This window comes from Schistosoma haematobium, chromosome 2 (assembly GCF_000699445.3).
Source record: "Schistosoma haematobium chromosome 2, whole genome shotgun sequence".
Classification (NCBI taxonomy): Eukaryota; Metazoa; Platyhelminthes; class Trematoda; order Strigeidida; family Schistosomatidae; genus Schistosoma; species Schistosoma haematobium.
In genome coordinates this window covers 39,967,439-39,983,518 of record NC_067197.1, presented here as the reverse complement: position 1 = coordinate 39,983,518, position 16,080 = coordinate 39,967,439, and the positions used below count along the sequence as shown (strand labels likewise).

The window sequence follows — 16,080 nt, the reverse complement described above, 5'->3', positions numbered from 1 at the left end:
GTGCTCCATGGCGGAAGCAAGAGTTAACAAAGAAACAGAAAAGTAAACTTTAATTCCCTCCGTATTGATAAGTTAAATCTTATTTCATCGATTTAAGGCTATCTGAATATAGAATAAGATTAAATTTCTACTGTTTCGAAATATGATACGTAAAGACTTTAGAACATGCAAACAATTATGATAGAAATACGTACTTTGGTTTACATCACCATGTTTTCTTTTAGTTAATTGAAATTACATTCAAAGTGTAGTTAACTCATTAATTAAACTTGATTAATGTTATATAATATTGCTTACTTTTTTATGTTAAAACTATGGATTATTCAATAGTAATTCAATAGTTCTTTTATGAGATTAGAAGGTTTTTAGACGAGACTATCATTTATGGACGAACCAATCAGATATAAGATAACGGATATCGGATTTTGGCAGGAAATCCATTTGACACTTGACTTGACACACATGAAATCGATTACATCTCAGTCCTATAGGAGGTCAGTCGCAGCCCGGATAACTCAGTGGTAACGTCTCTGACTGTGAAGCTGGGTGACACGGGATCGAATCCGTCAGAGAGCATCACAGCCCTCAAGATTACAGGTACACCTTGCTGACGAATGTCAAGTAACACGGAACCCGGGTCCAGGGTTTCCTGTCGACTACCTCCAACCACCATCTAATCTCAATATATAGTGCACTCAGTGTCGAGTCACCTAGACTGGTGGCCACATTGCAACATGGTCGGTAGCATTCGATCTGCACTAAATAAGGACTTGACACATATGACATTAATCACCACCCAGTGATCAATCAGTTGTGATACTTATCATTTGAATAACTTTTTATCAACGTGTACTTTTATTACAATAAATAATGGATTAGTACTTTATTATATTTATATATATTATGTAATAGTCATTTTTAAATGAAAAGTACTTAAGCCTGTAATACACTACTTCATACACTTTTCAATCATTGGCTATTAATTATTAACCCATTGAAAATAAATTATCTATTTCATCAACTTAAGACTTCATCATACATAAGAAGGTACTTTAAATAAATAAAATAGAAATCAGTAAATGGGTGAAGTTATTTCATTCTTGAAGGATTATTATTTTTGTTTCACAATTTGAACAACAATTTTCATGATCCAAACAACACAGGTAAGTACATATATATGTTTTCTTGAAGAGAAATTTCTTATTATATGTAACTATAGTAACTGGCTTTTTGTGTTGTGTATGCCCAAGTATATTTGTTTGAGTGTATGTAGTTGAATATACATTGAATACCTTGACAACCGGATAAAAAAAACTATTCTATATTTGTATTTATTTTTAGCACATATCTTTTTTATCTATTCATCACTGGATTAATCTCATTTCCTCTAATCAGATAAAACTTCTCAAATAGTCTTAGAGTGAAAACAAATCTCTACTGTTCAGTATTGTACTAACTAACTAACTGACCAATCAGTGTTGAAATGATTAGGTCATGAATAGAAAAGAACGGATTTAAATTAAAATATTTGATTTTGGTATGTAGATATTTGAGAATGTGTTGTTAAGTTGTTATTGTTTAATATTCTTATATCCATTTTATGATACTTAACAGGAATAATTTTGGTAAATATATTTCAATTGAAAGTAAGAATATCATTACTATTTGTTTAGATGATTTATTGGTAAAGGAAATAGGACAATTTATTCAGTACTTTTAATTGGTTGATAGCGTTTTTTCTGACTAGCGAGTTAGTTTTCTACGGGATGGGGTCGCTAACCCTATTCCCTACCCTCCTCCTTTATCCGGGCTTAGGAGCGTCAGTAACCTCAGAGGAGCTCCAGGAGGAGATTTTGTAATGATAGGTAAACAGTTAACTGATTTCATTTTAACTGAAGATGTTTATTATTATCGTGGATGTGCACTGCTGAGGAGACCCACAATAGGACGAAACGGTCGTTCAGTGCTTCCAGGTTTTCAATGGTGGTCTAGCTTCAATTGACTCATGATCTCAACCACTGAAATTACTATGATATCCACAAAATCCCCTTCTGATATTTTTATAATCGTTAAAATATATTTGGGTAAAATAATCTAGAAAAACACGTTCAATATTACCTGAGTTGCTTAAAAACGTAGTTAATTCGCTTAATTGGACATTGAACAATTTATTGAATACTAAAGTTTATTGTTCTATGACAACATTATCCATATATATATATATATATATATATATATATATATATATATATATATATATATATCCAACAAGAAGCTGGTTATATGAAAGTAGAATAAAAGTAGAGGAATTTGAAAAGAAAGAGATTTAACTGGTTTATATTAGGTAAATTCGAAAATAGTCAAATGTTGATATCTATGTCATTTAAATAGAATATTGCATTATTATGGATTGAATCAAAATCTAAATAATTCATGATATTTATGAATGATATTCGTCAGAGATTAATCTTAGTTGAAATTCTATTGTAAATCAGAGAACAATAGAATATTCATTTATCCTAGCATGGAACTCCTCGATGCTGAGTGCTCTTGACTTCATCAATAGAAGAATCCATAGCTGCTCACATTCATCATCTATCAGGGAATCGAAATTAAGACTTCCACGTCTTCTGATGAAGTGATATTTAACGGTTCATATCACAAATAAAAATGACTTAATTTAGTTTAAACGTTGTAATATACCATAATAACACGAAGTAATTGACCAATGGTCCGTGGTTTTCAATGATTGTTTACCTTAGATTATTTCATAATGTAAATTATGCTTAAATTGAATAATCCGCAAAAGCTAATTGTGTTATCGAATTTTTTGTTTACTCTTTACATTTTCAGATGGATCCTTCAGATGAGAGAGAAACAAAAGATGAAATAGCACAACCAGTTAGCAGACAGGATAGTCAAATTCTAAAAGAAAGTGTTATTAAAAGTATGTGACTAATGAAAATCCATTTAGAGCTGAACAGTAAAACACTTCTGTCCTACAACATCTTTAGAATCTGGTATTGTTTATTTAATGGTCGAGTTATTTGGAATAGTTTCGTTATTTTCTCATCAAAATTAGAGGGTTCTGGGCTTGATCCCTGATGGGGTAGTGGGATTCCATTGACTGCTAAGGGGTCCCCTACTACCATAGAACAGGTGTCCAGTATTCCCTGGTTTTAAATTTTACTGCAACTGAGATCAATGAGTGACGAATATCACCCATTAATCATTGATTAACATACTAGTTTCTGATCTACTTAGATAACAAGAAAGTATGTCTCAGCTCACTTCTAAAAGATGTTCTAATTATTCCGGTCTAAAATTCCACACACATGAATCTAATTTTGATAGGTAAATACTACATTGCAATTTACTTGTGAATATGTCGAATTATTAATTCAGTCAATTCTATTTTCTGAAATTAGAAGGAAATAAAATAAATTTTCACCAGAAAATTTGTCTGAATCGAGACTCGTGATCTTCTTGAGAAACGCCGAAGAAACAAGGAGATTATTCAAGTATTTCACATTAGTGCGGATCTACTCATTATTTTGCTTTGTAATGGGTTCACAAAATTTTAATCAGAATTTCGTGACTGTTGGCGTTCAATCATGTTTAGAGTGAGACCATCACTGTAATCGATGTTGATTGAATACTATTGTATTTTTCTGAATTCGTTGCAGTTGAATATTTATTTCCTTGAATTCTGACTAAGTGATCTAAAAGCATTATGCTCACGGTTGGTTTGAAATGATCTAAGTTTGGCTACCTAAGGAGATGTGAGTAAGCACTGTTCTTAAGTCTCAAACTAAGAATAGTTTGTTAGCCAATGTCATTTTGTAAAGGTGAATTACTATAAGCTATGTGGAATAACTAAGATTTGGTTAAATTATAAACAACAGCTTTTGGTACACCATTTAATAATGATAACAATAACAATAATAATAATAATAATAATAATAGTGATAATAGTAATAATAATGATTGTCTAACTTAATAATGATTTTTAATGATATTCTTATATATAGGTCTATTTGTAGGCTTTCTTTCGACCCCATAATTACTGGTGTTATCTTCTGCCATTCGTAAATTATAAGCCAACTAACCAAAATCAGTTGATCAGCTTCGTATCAGAAATGGTCCAGTTATGCGTATCTATCAGGATATACAAATGGTGTTGTATTATGACCTTATATTATGTGCATATAATCACATGATTTACGAGTTTGAATAATAAAGTGTAATTGTGATTACTCATTTTACTTTCTAATGTGCTAGTTAGATGTTTGAAAATGTGAGGACTTTTATGGTTTAGTAATCGTGTAACAAATACGAAGTAATAGAGTTGACGGATTTATTGTTAACGGGAAGGAACAAGAATACAACTTTATTGTACTAGCCACGATACTTGAGTGTCTACATCCGATCATATATGTGTACATAGTGTAGTGAAACACATTTCTTAATATAATATAAGACAGAGTTATCCAATGCTCCCTGGATGTTTGATTTTTCTCCAACTAACACTAAATAGTGATTAATAGTCCTATCGAAATGTACAGATTCTTAAGGTAATTCATGGTTTGATATATCTGTATATCACTGGGAAGAGCTTTCTTCAAACTAATTCTCTTCGATGATACCTTACATCACAAATTAATTTCAGCTTGATAACTACTGCAAATTTCACAGAGTTTTTTTTCAAATCTGTAGATGTATTTAGCTAAGGAAGCTACACGAACTGAGACAAAAGAGAACCAACTATTCAATCATGTTTAATTTTTCTTTGATTTTAATGTCTATTCAGAATCAGGTAATTTTAATATAGGCTACAAAGACATAGATCTCTTCCATTCAATATTGATCTTAATTTTCTTTTGTATGTAATTATAGGTATTTATGATTCACTTTCTTCGGCAAAAAGTCGAAAAGTCACTTTAAATCAAATATGTCGTTGTTTACAAATGCTTAATCAATGTCCTACTTCAGCTACTTTGGATAAAATCTATTCTGATTATACACCTGAAGATATGGAAGGGATTGGACCAGGTAAGCTTTTCTAATTAGGTGTAACAGAGGAAAAGTATGAATTAATAAGTTTTATTAATGATAAAAGTACTGGATTCGAGTCCTGGTATTCAAAATATGACATCCTGGATTCCGCAAATGATCGCATTTCATTTATTTTATAAAGACTTGTAACATAATGACTATTCAAAGTCAACCTCACTGGACGCACATATGTTTGAGTAAGAATAATCAGCAATCAGTCTTCAGCATCAACAATGATCTTTCCTAAATTACATGAAGATGCATACAAGATGTTTGTTGAAAATGGTATTAAATAATAATAACATTGATAATAACAATAATAATAATAATAATAATATTGTTTATTGATAGTCATCAGTTATTTCTTGTCACTCATTAATATTGACTGTGAAACATTTGAAGATCAGGTAGCAGTGGATAGTTGTTATGTCCAAGTATGTAACGCCGCACTATAGTGCACTGTGAAGAAAACTAAACACAGAAAATATTTTTTGACATATCTGTAAAAAGTTGTCTCCACAATTCTAGATCAGATACCAAACATGTTATAACAGATAAGTTCAATCATACTGACGATATGTAATAATAAACCCTTAACTATAGATTTTATTCCAAAAAAGTCTTTATAATCTATGATCTGACTCACCTACTAAGCAAATTCTTAATGTTTGTAAAGTCTGAAGTAGACTGAAGGAGAAAATGCAGTCTAATTATAAAGCAAAATATTCAAACACAATACAAAATCACCCAGACTAACTTGATCAGGAACATGTAATCGATAGGTCTTGGCTGAACAATTGATCCACTTATCTATGATAGCTCGGTTGCAATTATAGCTAACTTACTGTGTATGACCTTGGTGCTGTGTGAATTATGTGGTTTGATTTAATACATCTAAAATGAAAATCATATTATGGAAGATCTATTTCACATGAATAAGTAAAATTAAACAACCAGATCTGTTGTGAGTTAGTAACTAATTGAAGACAATGGTGTACGGTGGCGCAACCTCGTGGATTGGTTGAAGTTAGACATTAACACCGTTGTATGCCGACTCAGTGATCTAGTTGGTTAAGCGCCTGGCGCGAAACTGATAGGTCCTGGGTCCGAATCTCGCGGGGTGCGGGATCATGGATGCGCACTGCTGAGGACTCTCGTACTAGGACGAAACAGCCGGTCCAGTGTTTCCAGGTTTCCCATGGTGGTCTAGCTTCAATTGACTCATGATTTAAATCAGTGAAATTTCTAAAAATCTCCACAAAACCCCTTCTGATAACTAGATGAGAAGTTGGTTCATTTAAAAACTGTCTAATCTTCCACCAAATTATGCACTCATTTTCAGTTGTATAGTTAAAGATTAATCATAATAAATATTCAATATGACAAAAATTCAGTAATTGAAACACTGAACTATAGTTTATAACAAACTGTTAGTATGTCTATTATGCATAAAATGTTAGGTAAAAGTTGAATTCCGGATATGCATTTAAGTGAACATCAAAGTTATGAGATTTTCAAGGTTACCAGCTTAGTCGGAAGACAGTTTTATTGAATATAAATAGACATCATTTCTGTAGAATAATTTTATATTTTCCCGTCCGATTTATTTATTTGTATACACATCCTAAACATTTGCTTAACCAGAGAAAGAGACTAAAAGGATGTAGGAAGCCAGATTGCTTAAATCAGGTTGAATATGTATATAAGTTATTGGATTAATCCAGATCATGATATGAAGTGGTAACCTTCATCAGGCGAATAAACTGCTCACTTAAGGTAAGCCAGCTCAAAATTGGATATCTGAAATACGATATGACCTAGCAACAGAATGTGATCTATTAGGACTTACTAGGGGTATTAAATGATTAAGAAAACTGAAACACGTTTGATGAATAGTTTTTAAACTAAAGTTTTACTGACGGCTAAAAAGATAACACTCATTTCACACAAAAGTATTTAAAAGTATGTCAATATAGACTCAATTTCTTCACTAAATGAATCAGAAATCATCCAATTAATTCTTTGGAGATGAACTCAACACAATGTCTATGTACATAAATGCAACGCCGCTAATGACAAGCAATAACAAGTATCTCAAGGTAAACTGAATTTACATTTGTGAAAACGAAGGAAAATTCAACTTTTATTTGCAATCAGCTTGGATAATGTTGTTTATAGTAATAATGAGAACTTTGTAGTTAATGCATTTGCTGTGAGAAAAATTCAGTATCATTAATAGCATATAACTGGATTGAAAAGATGATCCATCATTTCGACATTTAGCATCAAAGGGTGATCATAAATGTTGATCAGTATTATGTGATTAATGGCAATCGACAGGGCCTTACATTTTGTTCTACTTTGTACTTGTCAACAAAACACATCTCCAGTTTTCAGTGGATTGACTCTATCATTAAGATTCCGACTTAGATTCTTCAGTTTCACAGTCTAAGACGTTTCCATGGGGTTATTGGTTCCGTGCTGACCTGTAGGATTGTTATATTTATAGTGTTTGATGAGTAGCAATCACTATCATATTTATCTACTCTTTATCGCTGATGTAAACTCAGTACCAACCCAAGTATCTCACTGTTAACATCTCAAGCTGCAACACTCAACAATTTAGACTCTAATCCTACCTGAGGCATCAGTGCCCTGAGGACTGCAGATACCCGTTGGTGACCAGTGGGAGCTAGCACGAAACTTTGATCCAGGCTTCTTTCAAACTGACTCCGACCAACCAACACATTACTATTAGTTTAATTAAATCATAACTATTTCCCCATTGCGCTTATTTGAATCACGAACAGTGTTTAGAATCAGTGTTAAGTCGGTTTTCATACCCTGTCCTTGTTCTTTTCTCATTCAAATTTTTTTGTGTGTATTGCTTTAGATTACTTGTTAATATTCAGTAAACAGTTCTGTTTATAATTATTTCTGAACATATTGTAAAATTCATCGCATTTCTCACTATAATTACTTTCCCTCAGCACTTGTAAGTCATTCTCAGTTGTTTTTCTTACATTCCTTGAATCTTTGTCTGATAGCAACAACTTTCATATTTGTGTACTCTTAGTTCTTATTTTGGACGTTGATTAACTGCTGTTAACACGAAACATAGGGTGAGACTATAATTATTGACGAACCAATCATATTTAAGACAGCAGGTCTTGAATTTTGGCGCGAAATTCATTCACTCATTTGGTTAAACATCATTTTGACATTATAGCTGATGTCATTTCGTAATGAAAACATCAAATCTAATTCCTAATCCTAACGTTCAACTGTAGATCCTAATCCTAATTCTTTACACTAATCTATAACCATCATTTAACCTTAGTAAGTAGGTGGACATTCCAAGGTCATGTTGATGTTGCTCAAAGATCGTCTATAAATTATAGTCTCATCAAGGATCGTTCCTTAAACAGATCATTGTTCATTTGTTTTTGAACTTACATTTCACACACTTTGACAGAATTAATAATAATCCTTTTTCAACTTAAATAATGAGTGGATTTTCATCACGGCATTTGTAACGTTCATACTTCCTCTTTCAATTTATAGAAAGTATTGCTATAGATTTGGATCAATTTACTGAAATAATTCAAACATATTCCTATACAAGAGAGGAAAGATTGAATCAATTGAATAATGCATTTCTGGTGAGTTATTATCATAAATCAACAACAACAACAACAACCAGGTTTCATTATGATTAGTCTCTAGATAAATTGGGCTAGTTTCTGACTATGTGTGATAATTACTATCCAATGTCAGTTAATGATAATTAATACAAATCGAGGTAATATTTAATAGGATATTTCAATAGTTTTGTGTACATTCCAAATATAGATCAATCGAACAGTTGTTTTTGTTCATTGTCCTATTTGTATAACTATTTTGTACTCAATAATTGTTATGAATGACACGTTAATACACTACAGATCTGTTAATTAGTCTTGTATCAAAATGGCAGTGATTTATATATTAAAATGTTTAAATTGTAATCTATTATGAGGTTGTATATTGTATAATATAGAATTATGTGAATTATTGTGGTATGTGCTACTGATATCCACAGATATAAGTAGTATGTATCACCTATGGACTGTGAAATATCTGACAGTAGAAAGTTAGAAAGATCGAAGAAAAGGGAATGAGAACAATGAATGATTGCTGTGTAAATAAAGGAACAGTAAAGTCTGAGACGACTGATTGATATTTCCAAATGAAGTATTTACTGTATAGGTCTTAGAATTTACTAAGATTTTCTGTAATTTTGTGTTCAGATACATTCGATTGTCCCCATTTATGTTCTCGTTCACTATACTATAAGTTTAAATATTAAAATGTGCTTGGAATAACTCATTTATATTTCCTAGTATTCTAAATGGTAGTTTGAAAAAGTAGGATCAGTGAAAGTAACCTTTTAGAGACGAGCCAATCAAAATTAAAGAAACCACTTTCGAATTTTCTCATAAAATTTTAAAATAAACGTCTTGAGCTGGTGTAGAAGATTTGTAGCTCAGGTGAATGATTTTGATGGAGTTTTATTCTCTGAGCTGGATGGTTTGATCGTGGCGTTTTCATCGTTGTTCTTCTACAAACTTCTACATGAAGTTTTTGCTGATAATGTCGTTCTGAAGAACAATGAAAGCTCCACGAATAAACCATCCAGCTCATAGAACAAAACTCCATGAAAATGAACGTCTTTAATACTTTTTCACATTAAATATACAATAGAAATATTTTTATTTAGGTATTCAGATTGTTTAAATTTATTAGGAAGAATTCCTTTTGTCATCACAAAGTAAAATATGATAATGTTAGACTTGACATTTGCTCATTACTCTATATGTATTATTATTATTGTTAATGGCTTTATTCAATATTATATTTATGGTACAATATAGAATTCTCAGCACAAGGTATTCTAACAAGTTCCCTTTTCTTATTTCTTGATCGATCACGGCGAGTGGTCTCTGGTTAGATGTCAACAGTTCAGTAATCGATATCTGAATAATGTTGATCCTTTTAAGTACATATTTCCAACTACCACGATGTCTCTGATTGTACTTTTTTGTAAGTTGTACAGCGAAAGGTTGTAAACATTTTATAAACACGCCTGAATAGGTTATGCAATTAGTAGACATAATGATATGTTAAAACAAACAAAAACAGGTAACTTGTTAAAATATCTAGATGAAAGGAACAGGTAGCTCAAATATTCCATCTGGCCTCCAGTTAATCCGTTCAATTTCAATTTACATGGTTTGTAGCAGACTAGTAATGATGAAATCATTTCATTAGTGATTCAATAAATAATAATAAGCTGTTTTAAAAAGAATACTAAAATATATGGCGATTTTTACGCATGACTTTTCTTAATCACAGTTTTTCTTCAATGAGTTTATCAGTGTAGATTTTGAAGGTGACAATGAACTTTGAGGATAGTAGTCTAAGGAACATTCAGTGAGGAAGCTTTAGGGTGGACAAATTCGTTCATACATAGATTAACGAAGTTATGTAATGATATTTCTACAATATTAAGATTGGACAACTGATAATAAGCCTTGAAAAATCAATAAGCTTCCTAAAGTCACAATATTGTTGCAGGTTGCATTAATTCTCTCGCAAAATAGACTGTCTGTTGATTGGCGTAAAGGTGGATTACTGTATACATTCTTGTGTCTACAGCAATCATTAGGTAAATACTGTGGAATTGGATTTGTTATTCTCTGGCGTAGGCAAGGCACAACACAATTTGACAATTATTTTCCTCTGCTAAATATTTCAATCAATAATTACTGCGAAGATGATTATACTAAGTAATCTTCAATAAACACTGTGGCCTATGAGATCGGTCAAATGAGGAGAAGTGAGAACATGTACTCATTGATAACATTAAGTAGCCATAATGAAATACCATGGAATAATATTGATTTGTTCACTGGGACATTTTGATGATATGTTTTTTACTGGATGCACAGTAATAAACAACACTTAACTAATATGAATTAACTGTTTAGTGTCGAACTTTTTACTCTGACAAAATTACTAATTCTCAGTTCGTCGTACTCGCTGCTGTTACCTGAATGTTATCACTTCTATCCCAAGTGAACTTTGTGGAAGTGCACTTTTAAAAAACGTCTAACCAAGGCTAAGTAAACTTATAGCACTATCTAGCTAACATTTTTTCAGATTAATATCAACACTGAATGTCATTCTATAGAAAATAACAATTCCAGGAATAGTACTTATTGATGGTAAGTAGTATATTCAGTAAAACGTGATTTCACTTTACTTACTCCATTTGAATACATAACATTCTCATCAACTTTACCTTATTTTGACTTTTCTTACAAATATTTTACTAGTTCTTTGATAAAAATGAATCTGGTGTCGTGGATACAGAACCAATGAAAACAATGCTGTTAACTGTCGGTGACTGTTTTACAGATAAGGAGTGTAATGAATTTTTTAAAGAAGCTGCACCTGGAACAGATGGCAAATGGCCTTATGATGGTATGTGATTTGGAGGAAGTGGGTATTGAGGTAGCGAAAGGAAGACATCATTAAACTGTTGGTCTTTACTGAAAATTTTTTAGGATTGATTATACATAGAATTTGCACAAGATTATCCTAATCAATGTGAACTTTCTAGAAACATTAGTGTTGAATAAGATGGACACGATAATCTGATGACCAATTTTCTGGTTAGCGTTTTTTCAGCGAGTTAGTTTTCTACGGGATGGGGTCATTGACCCTATACCCGACCCTCCTCCTTTATCCAGGCTTGGGACCGGCAGTAGCCCCAGAGGGCCTCCAGGAGGAGTTGACGACCATATTACTTAATTAGAAAATAGATCCCGTTGTTTAAACCACAGACTGACTGTACTTAGAGAACCACAGAAAATTAGAAATTATTGGACAACTATTTCGTGCTAGTAATGAACTTCTCTGATGTACTGATCTGTGACTTCTGCAGGGACTGAACCTAACGCTTTTAGGCCTTGAAGTGGGCTTGTACTAGAGAAGACAGAAAACTATAATCAGATCAATTATCAGAGGCTATAACAAAACAAGTAAACAATCTTGTTAGTATTATTGGTTCATCTATAATCAGTAAATCAGCTGAATCAATAAAATTACTAATGCAATTCGTCAGATTTTCGCAAAAACCGTTTGATAACATATTCATTCAAATGGGAATGATATGACCGTAACCTTTAGACTATTATTGGTATTATTATTATGACGGACATTGTTTAAACTGAACGATCATTTTAAGAGCTCGGATAATTTGAAATAAAATGTCTATTAAGTAAAACCTCTTACCACATAATGCTAAAATCAATAATACCATGACAAAAATGAACCTATTATTATTAGTGGCTTTATTTAATATTATATTTTTGGTACAATATAGAATTCTCAGCACAAAGTATCTCAGTGAGTTTCTGTTTCTTATTTCTTGATCGATATTGAAGATGAATAATGAGCGATTTCCAGTTAGATATTAGCAGTTCAGAAGTCGACGTCTGAATGATATTCATTCTTTTTAATGCATATTACAAGTCATCACAATGTCTCCGACTGTAAATTTTTGAAACTTTTACAGCGAAAGGTCGTAAACTTTTCACAAACACACCTGAATAGATTATGCAATCAATTGACATAATGATCTGCTAAATCAAACAAAGAAACAGATAACTTGTTTAAATATCTAGAAGGTAGTAACAGGTAACTCAGATATTCATGCAGGCCGCCAGCGTAGTGCATAAGACATTGAATAATATTTTCGTTTTGTTTAAATCAATGAAGTGCACATATTCGACGTTATTCTAAAGATTTAATATATATACGAAGTTTTTTGTTTTACATATTATATCAAAGATTTTGTCAAAAAGCTAGTCGATGCTTATCCACGTCCACAATCAAAGAAAGCGAGATCTGCAGGAACAGGTAAAAAGAGGAGTGCTAGAAAATGATTAATTTTTTAACTAACAGTTTATAAACCGTAATGGTTTACTTTTTCAAGAACTTATAAAATGTTGAAGAATGATTAGATCTATGTTACGTGTATTCAATATTGAAATATATTTTATGATTACACTTGTATATTGTTCATCTTATGATATGCTCATAGATTAATTGGGGTACATGTTGAGGATTAACTCTATGAAAAGTAAGACTCATTTGTGATTGAAAAGTATCCGGGAAGAAATATTTGAATAGCTTTCGACACATACCTGTGTGTTAAGTGGAGGGGTGGTTTGTCTTTGGTGTGGGAAGTTTTACTGCCTCAATAAAGGCTATTTCATTGTACAACTAATCACCTTAAAAAGACAGCACATAAATAATATAATAAAAAATAAGGTGTTAAATTAGGAAAGTGTTAACCTTAACGAAGGAAGTAAAGATTATAGACCTGCTTTCCAATCAGTCCTAATAAGACAAGTGTCAAAAACAACCAATCATATTCAAAATCGACAAAGCATGCTGCTAGTCAGTTGTAGAGAAAACTTCATGACTCCCCTCTACCAGAAGTTTGTACCGACAATGTTATTTAAGCATATAAAAAATCTTCACAACTAAATCATCTAATTCAGAGAATGCAGTTACCATAAATTTACATACTTCAACAATAAATCTGCTCGATTATCTCGGAAGACGAAACGATTTTTACAGAAATGTGGTCAGATTTTAGTGTACTTAAATGAGAAGAATCGCTGTCTAGTGATAAGATTATTTTTCAACCTTCAGTTGACACAATATAAAAGATATTATATTTATGTTTCTGTATACAGTTAACATTTTTTAATGAACTGCATTACTCTTGGAAAATGTTAACTGTTATCAAACTGATTCAAAATTTACCGCGTCTACATCAAATTAGAACAAGACCCCAACCAACTGTACGAATTTTAGTCGTCATATTGTTGAAGTAGTGACCCGAAAAATTTGAAAAAAAACTGTTTTGGATGTTGACTTTAAGAAAAGAATTAAGGTTTCAAAATAATCTACGATGAATAGAACCGAAATAATCATAGTTGTCTGCTGTATACTTGTTAATTCACATGATACAACTCACTAGATAACACCATCCATGAAGATATTCGCTGGTGATAGCCAACTAATTTGGCTTAGATATCTCTAGTTATAATCTGAAGTCATATATACGTTCATCATAAGAAGCCTACATACCAGTGGACTGAAAGATTTTTTAAAATTTCATTCCACTAAATACTACTTTGAAAATCACACTACTAATAAGTAGCCTAAAATGTTTAGTAAAAAATACATGTGCACAGGTTTGAGTACTAAGTTGAAAATGGCATGGTGGTGCATACGGTTCAAAAACTTCACTTCTGTGGTATCATTTTATGGTTATATGACATTAATTTGTAGCACAACTTTTCTGTTTAAGGTACCGTTAATCTAAGGAAGCGATCACAGTAAGTGGGATAATACTCTTTAACAATACAATGTTTTGAACCCCATCTGGTCGACAGAATTCGATTAGTCAATCAACTGTAAACAACATAAAAGCCGAGGCATCAACAGATCATCGGCAATGCCTCAAAATTCTAATGGATGCGACAATTTCTTTGGTGCTGTAGATACACCTTGTTAATGAATGGTAACTATGACAAAACCCAGACCAATTAAAGTTTCGTGTCAACTCCCTCTAACCATTGGGGACTGTTTTGGTTGTATGTGATATAACCAAGATCTAAATTCGACTAAAACTAGCCAATATATCATGATCAGACACTTAAGAACTTTGCTGTCCACCATATGTTATCATCTGAAATAATAGTGACCTATTTTTTATGATACATAAGTTCATCAATAATATGATGTTTCATTTTACAGAGCAACATACCATCAGTTTTTTTCCATAGCAATCGTATACACACAAACATTTATGTTCACACTGCTTACCCAAGGTCAAATGATAGCTGTAGGCTAAAATATTCCTACAGTCTTATCGTTTTAGTTTATTGGGAAACTTTTTTTTATCATCATCAATCATCATCACTTAATTAATTTGTTTTCAAATTAAAACGATCAAGTGTTTGAATTAAATGGAAACTTTATGAGTATTCATTAAATGTAAGTTTAACTGGGAACTAAATTGAAACAAGGTAGAATGAAGGGTGATGTATGTAAACACTAGCATTTCATGATATTATTGACTTTAAAAGTGTTATCAACAATCCAAGAATTTGAAGTGAGTGAGTATAGAAAACCGCTTCTTCTTAGATAGTTCTTTTTAATAAGAATACAAAACTAAATATTGAATGAAATTATTGCTGTTAAAATACAAATCATTTATTGTGTTTACATATTATTTGTTTAAAACACTCAAAATACTTTTTTTTTACAGTATTTTGGTTGATTATAGCAAATAAACTTCATTGACTACAAGAAAGAATTTGATAGCATGAACGGGACAACACTATGGCATGACTGAGAAGATCATATGGAATTCCTATGATGGATTAAACTGAAAAATCGTGCATGAAGGACAGCTGGTAGATTAGTTCTAAGTAGAGACCGCTGTCAGGCAAGGTTGCTTACTCTCAACTTTCCTCTTTCGCATGGTGATCGACTGGATCATGAAGACGTCAACATCTGTGGGAAGAATGGGATACAATGGACAGCTAAGATGCCACCGGACGATCAAAACTTCGCAGATGATCTGGACCTCCTATCACAATCGCAACAACAAATGCAAGAGAAGACAACCAGTGTAGCAGCAGTAAGTCTTAACATATACAAAGGTAAAAGCGAAATTCTCCGATACAACACAGCATGCAACAATCGAATCACACTTGACGGAGAAGATTAGGAAGACGTAAAAACCTCCATATATTTGGGCAGCATCATTGATGAACACGGTGGATCTGATGCAGATATGAAGGCACGGATTGGCAAAAGAAGAGCATTATATTCACAACTAAAGGACATTTGAAACTCAAAACAATTCTCAACCAACTCCAAGGTCAGGATTTTCAC

General features: G+C 32.1%; 1 protein-coding gene across 2 annotated transcripts; it reads left to right on the top strand.

Annotated features, from left to right (window-relative positions):
- Positions 1–1,145: 1,145 nt before the first annotated feature.
- Positions 1,146–13,176, top strand: MS3_00006943 (uncharacterized protein; the record flags this gene model as incomplete). Of its 2 annotated transcripts, none has more annotated exons than XM_012941688.3 (6): positions 1,146–1,163; positions 2,854–2,947; positions 4,897–5,052; positions 8,620–8,717; positions 11,433–11,580; positions 12,952–13,046. In XM_012941688.3, 6 exons carry the CDS (start codon positions 1,146–1,148, stop codon positions 13,044–13,046), a joined length of 609 nt encoding a protein of 202 aa, XP_012797142.2. The 2 variants fall into 2 exon arrangements, with proteins under 2 accessions (XP_012797142.2, XP_051068373.1); XM_051215181.1 differs by lacking the exon at positions 1,146–1,163 and adding an exon at positions 1,542–1,646 and having other exon boundaries at positions 12,952–13,176.
- Positions 13,177–16,080: the final 2,904 nt, after the last annotated feature.